The sequence below is a fragment of the Pantherophis guttatus genome, chromosome 1 (genome assembly GCF_059756535.1).
Source record: "Pantherophis guttatus breed Tessera chromosome 1, ASM5975653v1, whole genome shotgun sequence".
Classification (NCBI taxonomy): Eukaryota; Metazoa; Chordata; class Lepidosauria; order Squamata; family Colubridae; genus Pantherophis; species Pantherophis guttatus.
The window spans coordinates 325,800,560-325,811,646 of record NC_142063.1 but is presented as its reverse complement, the minus strand read 5'-3'; the positions used below and the strand labels follow the sequence as shown (position 1 = coordinate 325,811,646).

At 45.2% G+C, this 11,087-nt stretch overlaps 1 protein-coding gene across 1 annotated transcript; it reads right to left on the bottom strand.

Annotated features, from left to right (window-relative positions):
* Positions 1-308: 308 nt before the first annotated feature.
* Positions 309-2,384, bottom strand: LOC117667563 (claudin-3-like). The gene has a single exon (XM_034421016.2). The coding sequence runs from the start codon at positions 2,281-2,283 to the stop codon at positions 1,639-1,641; it is 645 nt and encodes a 214-aa protein (XP_034276907.1). The 5' UTR covers positions 2,284-2,384; the 3' UTR covers positions 309-1,638.
* Positions 2,385-11,087: the final 8,703 nt, after the last annotated feature.

Sequence of the window (11,087 nt, the reverse complement as noted above, 5' to 3'; positions counted from 1 at the left end):
CACGTTCAGAGTTGAGCTCATATTTTTAAACAAAAACTTGGCTTCTCTCAAGCCCCCAATGGTCTCTTGACTCTTGGCAGGGTCGTGAGCATAAAACAAGCAAAGCCTTGTTTATGTTGCCGGGGTGAGTGGGGGGGGGGCAGAGAACCTTGGAGAAAAGATAATAATGACAAAACTAACTTGTGGAGCAAAGGGAACAAAATGTTCACCAGCAGAGAAAGATGGATCTCTTTGGGACTCGCTAGTACAGCTCACTTGTTCCCAGGAGAATGGAATTTGCCAACTCCCAAATAATTAAGTATGCAAGGTTTGGTTGATTTCTCAAACAGTTTTATTAGGGGGAACAAAGAAGGAAACACACTGCAACTTATTATATATACAGAATAAAAGAGGGAATCATGCTTACCCTCAACTATGTATAATAAAATCCCATCTGCCCACCCCTATAGCCCATTTCCAGCAAGTGCCCTCTCTGTATCATCTTGGAAAGGAAGATGGGGAAATGATTTCTAAGGACACAAGTGTCTAGAGATGAAACTTTATTTGGCTAGAGGGGCCACTGGCAGTTCTTTACCTCTCTCCCTTCCACCAGTTGCTGTCAACATGCAGTTCAAGGAGCAGTACCTTCATGCCTGGCTGGTTCTTTATGATGGGAAGAACAGACCTTGCTCTCATTCTAAAAAACTCAGAATGAGAAGAGGAAGAGTATAAGCCTTCTTGATTCCTCATCCACACAAATTCCCATGCTCAGATGCTCAAACGTGGCTGACAAATTTCCTCGGACAGCTGTTCCCCCCATCTCAAATACAGGACTTGTTGTTCAATGTAGGAAAGGCTTGTCGGTCGTGTCCTCCCAACACATTCACTTGAGTACTGAATTAAACCATTTCTCCAGACTCAAATATGCATCGAATCATAAATTAAGCAATTGGGTTGGGTTTCTGCAACACAATAGCCTTCCAAACTAACCATGATTCAAGCTAAGCACTCTTAGTATATTGTGTAAATGAAGATAAAACTTTAGGGAAAAAACACTCTCTGCCACTTGCCACCCATGTCTCAGGAATATTCAACAACTGTCCAGCCACCCCAAGTGCTGACGTTGTCCTCATCCCCAAGTCCAACAAATGTTCATATTTCTTCCCCCGTTGCTTGAAGGGTCCCCTTTCAGAAACCACAAGTGGTTAGAAAACACAGGTGTCCAAAGTTGGGAGTTGAGTGGCGGGGTGCGGGGTGGATGGGAATCCAACAGCAGAGAAACCATCATTCAAAGAAGCAATCCACTTGATCCTTCCAGGTTTATACTAACCGTCTGCAGTCATTTTGACCCCTGAAGGGAAGGCTGAAGGCTAAGCTTGAGCAATAGGGATGGGGTCTCACCAGCCACGTGTTCGATGAAAGTCTAAGAATGTTTTATGTCAGAGTCAAACAAAGACAAATGGGGCCAGGCAAGTTCCTTCCCCTTCTTGGGAACTCCATGAGAAGGGAGTCCTACAGACCATCGCTGTACAAATTCTCACGGAACATGAGAATAAATCTTGATGGAAGTTTTTTCTGCGTGAGCAAGCAACAGTACAAGCAAAGTAACCCATCCTTGTAGGCATGCAACACTTACAACCATGGGGATGTTCTGTCACTTCATACATAGTTCTTCTTGTCGTAGCTCATAGCAGTAGACCTGGGTGCAGAGTAGACCATGGGTGTGGGTCTGTACTTCTCCTCCTTGGGGGGGCAGGAACAGCAGAGCAAGCTTCCTCCAAAAAGAAAAAGGGCCGCTGCTGCCCAACCAATGTAGAGTGAAGGCCCTATTTCGCGTTTCAGGGGGGCTGGGACTGCTATACTGTAGAAATCGCGGACAATTTTATTGGCAGACCAGCAGACGGGGATGAGAATCAGGATGCCTGTCAGCAGGAAGATGACCCCAGAAGTGATGGTGATCTTGGCCTTCGTAGATTCATCTTCAATGCAGCGAGTGCACTGTGCTCCCATCAGGAAAATGAATATCCCCATCACCGCAAGGACAATGGCAATGATGATTAAGGCCCGAGCAGCCTGTAGGTCCGGTGCCAATGCCAGCATGGAATCGTAGACCTTGCATTGCATCTGGCCAGTACTCTGGGTCACACAGTCCATCCATAGCCCTTCCCCGGTGAACTGCGCAGTGACGATGTTGTAGCCGATGAAAGCAGTCACTTTCCACATAGGCAACCCGCAACACAAGATGGTGCCTATCAAGCCCAGGATAGATAGGGTTACACCACCAATCTCCAAACCCATCGACATGTTGGCGCCGACAAATCAGCCACTGCCTTCCCAATTGCAATGCGATCTGCTGCTTTCTAGTCGTGAGGTTCTCAGCAAAGCAGGTGAAGCACCCAAAGCTTTCAGCTGATTTATAAACTGTCCTGTCACCTGGGCGGGCTCTTTAGCTCAAGCATGGGTGGGGCGTCACCAACGGACTCTCAACCTGCCCTACCCTTGTACCATCCTCTCTTTTTTTTTCTTTGTTTGAGATGGCATTTATGAGAAATGGAAGTTTGCTGTAGAGGGCAAACGGGAAATTACCCTTGAACTGAATTCCAGCTGGTTGTTTGGCGTGACACTTGGTTTCAGAGCAGACTGGCAGGCAAAAATTGGTAGCAAAAAAGCAAAACTCCTTGTAAGGAGGCTCTTGATTCACCCGGGCTTCCTTTGTTGCATTTCAACTTTGGGTTGGGTCTCCCAAGTCCAAATCAAGCATGTCTGCTGATATTCAACAAACTGCCTTTATATCATAAACCTCAGGTGTACATCAGAATTTCTTGATATTTCATCACTTTTTGCTGATTTATTGAAGATATGCATAGTTTCGGCTAACATATAATAAGCACAGGGTGCACTTAATTAGCTAAGCTCTCCACTTCTGGGTTTTTAACAGGATCATGTTGAACCTTTTACCTCCAAACCATTTTGTGACGTTCTTTCCCACAGTTTAAGCGAAGCTATCTGAGGGACCATCTCTTGCCGGTCACATCTACCCGACCCACTAGAGTGGGGAGGCAAGGAATATTGTGGGTCCTGTGCCCTAAAGAGATATATCTGGCATGAGGGACCCAGAAGAAGGGACTTCTCCATGGTGGCTCCCTCCCTCTGGAACATCTTCCCTCTGGAAATTAGACTGGCCCCCACTCTGACACTCTTTCAGAAGCCCTGAAGATCAGGGGTGGTATTCACTTACCTTCGATACCAGTTCGCAAATGTGAGCGCGTAGAGGTCCTTCCACGCATGCACAGAGCATCAAAAACGGGACGTGATGACGTCTGGGCAGGTGGGCGGAGCCTCCCCCAGCCGCCGCTGCCGGGTTGCCCGAACCGGATAGAACTGGCTGAATACCACCACTGCTGAAGATGTGGTTTTGTCAGTGAGCCTGGGGAACCCAGGGCCGGATGGAGTCCATTAAATGGCTTTTATGAGTGTGTGTTGTCACCAGGGTGGGTGGGGGGGTATTATTTTTATTTCTTTTATATTGTGTTTTTATTTCCTGTAAGCCACCTTGAGATGCTGTGAGCGAGTAGGTGGCAATATAAATTTTCCAAATAAATAAAGTGCCATGTTATCTTTCTTTTTTTCAATAATAGGTCCACTAGTAAAATTCTTCAGCACAGTTATAAAGCCACAATCAGTCAGCTAAACTAACATTTTACACAACTAAAGCATTTATGGTCAGCCTCTTTAGCTTCTTCTGATAAGTGTCAAAGTAGGTGTTAGCAGTTATATCGATATATTTATAACTGATTCTAACATTGTTTGCATCGAGCATAAGATGGACAAATTGATTAAGATGGATTAGATCTAGCTGAAACTAATTTATGGCTCACTTGCAAAAGTCCCTTAATAGTTTGCTAATAAATTAATAGACCAGACTCTCAGGCCCTCAGGGATTCTGGGAAAATATTTAAGACTTCTAATATAGTCTCATTCTCCAGACCTAGTTAGGCAGAAGAAATGACCAGCCATTAAGATTGGTAGTTGAACTGTCTAGATCAGCATTTCTCAACTTTGACAACTTAATTGGGGAATTCAGGGAGCTGAATTCCATACATCTTCAAGTTGCCACAGTTGAGAAATTTTCCCCACAACAACAACCTTGTAAGGTGAGCTGGGCTAAGAGACAAAGTGATTGACTCAAAGTCATCCAGCTGGCTTTCATGCCTAAAGTGGGACTAGAACTCACAGTCTCCTGGCTTCTTAGACCCAATATCCCCTGAAATCCCTAGGAGCTGCTACCAGCAAAATACTTGGTTAGATGGGTACAGCCGACTCAGGGTAGAGCCACATTTCCAGTTCACTTCAGCATCTCCTGAGAGGACAACATTGGATGATGTCATTCAGAAACCAGCTCCAGCCAGCAACTAACAACACCTTGCCTGTATTTTCTGACTGTGCATCACAAATAGCTCTGACTCAAGCCATTCTCCCTGACTTCGGTGCTGCATCTTAATTCCTTGGAAACAAACCCCTCCCTCCTCTCGTTGGTATCACATCTACTCCAGCAATCAGCTCTCTTTCTCTCTCTCTCTTTCCCCCCCTCTTCCTCCCTCCCACTCCCTCTCTCCCTCCCCCTCTCTCTCCCCCCCTCCTTCTCCCTCTCTCCCTCCCTCCCTCCCTCCCTCTCTCTCTCTGTCTCTTTTACAGGTCCAGCAGTAACATGGTGAAAAACTGGGCTTTTTTCCTTTTTAAACTTCAGAGATAGAATAGTGAAACAATGTTTTTCAGATTTTAAATAAGTAGAAAGGAATCCTCCAAGGCTGATCTGTCTTTGGTTTGTCTGAGTGAAATTGACAGGAATTCTGTGACTTTCCCTTTTAGCCCCAGTGAAAGGAAAAAATAGTATTTTTTTTCTTTTCTCTTTTTCCACTCATAAAGGGATATCTCAGGCCACTATCCTTTCTAGTTGGTTTACACACGGCAAACAAGCAGCCAATAATACTGTTTAGTAAAGCCATCAATCTACAAAGTAGTTTTGCACTAAAGTTGTCTGACAATATTGGAGGCAGCAAGTTGAACCAGATAACTTTTAGCTGAATCCTTTGAGCAGTCCTCGACAAATCTCTTTTTTCTGCTTTCTGTTCCGGAGTTTATTTAAGACTTAGTGACCTTTGAGCCAAGCTTGTTGAATAAACTATCTTAAGGAAAGTCAGTTTATTTGAACTTGCATTTATCCCACCCTTGAGTACACACTCCCAAACAGCTCCTGATCCACAATCTAATTAGCACACAGTCCTTCCCAACTTGCTTATCTCTAAATATAACAAAATGCCCAAAATGGCAGATTAGTGGCTAGGTTGAAAATCTACCTTATTCTCTGTCACAGCACAGCTAGCAAGCCAAGAAACAATCTTGCCATCTCCTGAAAAAGGAATTATGGCCAAGAATTATGCGCATTGGTGCCAAAAAATCTGTTACTGTATGCATAGAACTAATCAGAGCTTTCCTGATGAGGAAAGAGATCCTGAAGGAACAGTAAACAGTTCAATTAAGGTGTAAATGCTGTGTGCAACCATTGTAAAAAAAGACCAACAGCTTGTTAGGGATAATAAGAAATGGAATTGAAAAAAGAGATGCCAGTTTCATAATCTCTTATATAAATCAATGGTATGACCACACCTGGAATATTGTGTGCAATTCTGGTCACTGAAAAAGGGGACCTAGAGAAGTTCAGAAGAAGGCAGCTCAGACCATCAAGGGACTGGAGCTGCTTCTCTAGGAGAAAAGATTGTGACATTTGGGGCTTTTTTAATCTACAAAGCATGCAAATGAGAAAGGACATGACGAGATGTACAAAATATTGCATAGTTTGGACAAAAAGAAGCTCTTTTTCCTTTCCCAAAATTAATATCAGAGGTTGCTTAACGAAATTGAATCATGGAAGAATCTGGACAGACAGAAGGAAATAGTTTTGTACACAACATATAATTCAACTTTGGAATTCATTTCCCCGGAGAAGTAGCTTCCAAAAAAGGGTTGGACCAATTCATGGAAGTCATGGAGATCAATGGCCATTAGCCTTGATGGTAGTGGAGCTGCTTTTGAAAGCCAGTTGCTGGAAAATTAGGGAATTTTCTTTTGAGGTTGGCCACTGTGAAAACAGACAGTTAGACTAGACTAGCCAAGATCCTGACCCGCGGGGGTGAGGGCAGGGGTGAAATGCTCCCAGTTCAGACTGGATTGCCCGATCCAGTAGCAATGGCGGCAGGTGGTTTGGAGAACCGGTAGCAAAAATCCCTGCCCCCCCCCATGCCCAACTGCGCCGTGCAATCATCAGAGGCTTTTTAAAAAAAATTTAAAAGCATTTTTTCTACAACCTTTGGCCAAAAAAATGCTTTTAAAAGTAAAAAAAAAAAGCCTCTGACGATCATGCAGCTCAGCTGGGATCATCAGAGGCTTTTAAAAGCATTTTTTTAAAACAAACTCTTCAATTGAAGAGGTGGTAGAAAAAATGGTTTTAAAAGTAAAAAAAAAAAAAAGTTGGCCACACCGACTCAGTCACATTACCCCCCCAAGCCACGCCCACAGAACCGGTAGTAACAAATTTTACATTTCACCACTGGGTGAGGGCATAACTTATCTTCTTATGCTTATGTTCTTATATTAAATTTATAGAATGCCAACTGGGGCATGATGAAAAACACCTACATATACCTTACAAAAAAAATCTTTTCAGCTTCCCAGCACCACTAGAACCAAAAGATCTGGACCACTGTTAAATGACAGTAACGTGATACAGAAAATTAAACCTTTGTCTGGAGTTTTTCAGCCTGGACTTGGTAGTCTAATCATCAGTCCCAAACATCTTTGCTGCCTGACAGTCTAGTCAAGATACCTTTCCTTCCATGGCCAAAACCTAATCATGTTGTTGTGGCCTGTGGGCTGTCAGCCCCTCCAGCAGCTGAATCATGAGGAGGAGGCGTGGGAGTCAGGATCAGCATCAAGGTAACCTGAGAGCTCAGACAGGAAGGAGGGAATGGAGCTGTCAGAGAGAGAGAGAGAGAGAGAGACAGAGGTGGAGCCTGGGACGTCTGACAGCCCTCAGATGGAGAGTCAACAGCCCCCAGGTCTGGAGGAGGCTGATGAGGATGAGGAACAGCTGGGTCCAGTACTTGACGAGCGGATGCGCAGAAAGCAGAGGAGAAGAGAGCAATGGAAATCTGTGGGCCGGTCCTCAGGATGGAAGAGCCAGTGCTGCTAGTGAAGCCCCACTCTAGCTCTGGGGATAAAAGGCAGGGGGCAGAGATGAATAGGTGTGGAAGATAACTATTCATCTCCCTGCCGGACAGACTTGTTAGCCTGCTGTGCGAGAGAGAGACTTTTTGCCGGGGCTGCTGGCACTCCTAATAAAGGAAGTGTTGATTGATTACAGAAGGTTTGACATGTTGGGGGAGCTGGGTCAGAACACATGTTTTCAGCACAATCTAATTTTAACATTAGTAAAGGATCAGCACCCTCCAGAACAGATGGAGACAATTAAAAGGAGCAGGACTCTCTTCCCAATAGCTTGCCACCAGCCCTTTCCCTCCGCATCTGCTGCATTAATTGATGCCCAAAGACAGGACCAGCCCTTTGTGCAAATTCTTCTTTCTTTGAAGATTTGGTTTTCATTTAGAACAGGAGTGGATAAATGCTTTGGCAGTTAGGGCTGTACTTTTTCCCTTTCCCTTTTCTTTTCTTTACCCCAGGAGTCAAGATATGTACTGGATTGGGTGGTGAGATAATGATGACACTATAGAGATGGGATTTATGATTTCCCACATTTCTGTTTTTGTTTTGAATACTTTTCTTTGTATGTAAACTGTATCTAATGCTTATTACTCATTGAAAATCAGTGAGCAACTTTGCTGGTATTTAATGACACAATTTGGATAAGTGTTCACAGGGGGATGGCCAAAACAGGTGAGACGGGGTTAATAGGCAAACTTTTCCTTTTTATAAGTGCATTGTACGAATGTACCAAAGAGGCGGAAGTTGCACCGTGATTCCCCATCCACCTTCTTGCTGCTTTGACCGCATCCCCTCTGGATCTGGCAGGATCCAGCTGTCTCCTGGAGGAATTAGAATCATGTAGTTCCTGAATTAACCCATAGTCTGGATTTGCACAATAAATTGAATCATCAACTCATCAAATGAGCTGGGCTTAACCACAGACACAAAAACATCATCCAGTTAGTATGTTTACGAATGCATCTGCTTGTCTTCCTTGACCTGGCTTTGCGTGCTGTATGAACACTGCCAGTATATTACTTTATTTTCTTTCTTTTATGGTATTCTAAACTGGGCTTGGACTAAGATGGTTGTGCTGTTGGAGTCTGGCCACATCTGATATCTCACTCTGCCCTGTTGATATATGGTTTCACTTTGTTGTTTTTCAGTCTGAGTTATTGAGAAATCTCTATCTCTCCTTTTGTTTATGTCTCTCCTGTTTCCTCATATTTGAGACATGACTTCAGAAATGTATGATTCTTGCTTTCTGGGTTTCAGGTTTCCTACAAACTTTGTGGGGATCTACAAATATAAATACTGTGTTTGCTATGTTTTCATCAAGATGTTAATTTCTTGGAACTGAAGCTTGGAACTATGATGAAGCTGTGGTAGAAAGTGTGTGTGTGTGTGTGTGTGTGTGTGTGTGTGTGTAAGAAAGACAGACAAACAGAGAGAATGGTACAGTGATATATGTTATAAACTTTGGGACAGGCAATTTAATACTATTTCTTAACACCCAAGCCTTTTTATGCTCCCTCTCAAGCACTCTGAAGTGTATGTATTAGGTGGGGCAGTAATTAATACAGTTTCCCACCAAGCTGAGCCCACGAAAACTATATTGTAAGCCTTAAAATAGGCTTATTTTTTTTTTAAAAAAAACAGAAAATTCCATCCCTGCTTGCAATGTGCTTCCATCCGTTCGATTCCTGCCCTGCTCATTGCAGCCCAGCCCCTCCTCACAGTAAGAGCACCAAAGAATTGCTTACCTACTCTACAATGCCAACCTAGCTGCTTCGTGTATGGATTTGTTCTCTGACTAATCATATTGTCACCAGGAATATATTCTGTAAAATCAAGGTTATCCTCAGGAAGCCATTTAAAAAAAAAATGAAGCGAAGGCTTGATTGCACTATCATGACTGCCATCTCAACTTTTTTGATCATATCCAATTGGGAATTTTGTATGAGGTCTAGGCCCGTGATGGCGAATCTATGGCATGCGTGCCAGAGGTGGCACGCAGCACCCTCTCTGATGGCACCCGAGCCGTCGTCCCAGTTCAGTTCTGCTGTGCATGTGTTGCTCCCGCCAGCCAGCTGGTCTTAGGGTCTCTGCTGCACATCCGTGGGGGCCGTGGTGCATGCATGTGCGGGGCAAGTGCAAGGGGCATGTGCATGCGTGGGGGGCAGGGCACATGCAGGGGGTCATGCACACATGCGTGGGGTGCATGCATGGGGGCCATGCACATTGCATTTTGGGGGTTCGGACACACATGTGCGCGTGCACTTTGGGCACTCGATCTGGAAAAGTTTAGCCATCACTGGTCTAGGCAAACAAGTGTGTGGTCTTGGCCGTAGGGAAACCATGCATCAAAAAAGAGCTGTATCAAGCTATGCCTGGAAGGCAGCGGGTACATATGCTTGTGCATCTGGTATGGTTCAACTAAGGAAACTATCTCCCTTTAGTACAGTGGCTCTCAACTTTGACCACCTGAAGATGTATGGACTTCAGTTCCTAGAATTCACCAGCCAGCATGGTGGCCAACATTGAGAAACACTGCTTTAGTACATAGCATCCTGTTACTTAGAACCAGTAGTGGGTTGCCCCTGGTTCGGACCGGTTTGCAAGAACCGGTAGTAAAACTGGCGGGAGGCTCCACCCACTGACCCGGATGTCATCAGGAAGCAGAAGCGCACGAGTGAGCAAATCGAGCACGTGCGTGCGGTCCCGTTGCAAACCGGTAGTAAAAGTAAGTAGAACCCACCCCTGCTTAGAACCATTGCAGGAGTATTATTATTAGTAACCATTGCTGATTAGGTGGCTCAGTGGCTAAGACACTGAGCTTGTCGATTAGAAAGGTCGGCATTTTGGCGGTTCGAATCCCTAGCACAGGTCTCCTGCATGAGCAGGGGGTTGGACTAGATGACCTCCAAGGTCCCTTCCAACTCTGTTACTGTTACAAAGAGGGCAAGCATTCCTCCTGTTGTGGCTCCGTTGCCTGAGCCTGGGCTATCGACAGATGCAGACTCTGAGAGTGAGGGAGAGGAGTTGGCAAGGCCTCCCTCTCCAGGACCCTCCTCTCTGGCAATGCCTCCGGAGGACACCGAAGGCCAAACGATAGGCTCAGAGCCAAGCACGTCCCCGCAGCCACAGGTGGACAGCGATGAAGAAGATAAGTGCTGGCTGGACCCTTGGCAGAGGTGTAGGGAGAAGCGTGCGCAGCAGAGGGGAAGGCGTGCCAGAGATTAGCTGAGTCACTGGACCACACCCCACAGGGTATAAATGTGGGTGTGGTAGCTGGTTCAGTTTGTGACAAGCAAAAACTGGAAATAATCCATGATCTCTGCGTTACTGGACTTTGCCTGCTTTATCGGACTGCATTTGGATTAATCCTTGTATTGTTGAAACTCTGCCTGTTTTATCGGAATGCTTGCAGTCTAATCTTTGTTTTGTGTGAGTAAAGTCTGAATTGGCAGCTAGCCACTGGGTTGCTGCCAGCTTTATCTTCAAAGAGTTTTGTCGTGTGGCTTATTAACTCCGGGCCGTCTGTGGGGGTGCGTGTGTGGTACGGGGACAGAACACCTCCCAGGTGCAAGGATGTCAGGCAAGGCATAGGTTTTGACTGCCTTCTCAGGGCTACTGCATGCTCTGTGTCAGGTGGAAGAACCATTAAATATGAGAATGCTCAACATTCTCTAGAGTGTCATTCTAGACCAGGGCTGTCAAAAGTCACGGTGTCGTCATGTGACATATCACAACTTTTTCCCCCTTTGCATGATGCATCTGGCCTGTGGGCCGTGAGTTGGACACCCCTGTTCTAGACCTTTCCCCACTGCTGAATTGAAGTCTTAGAA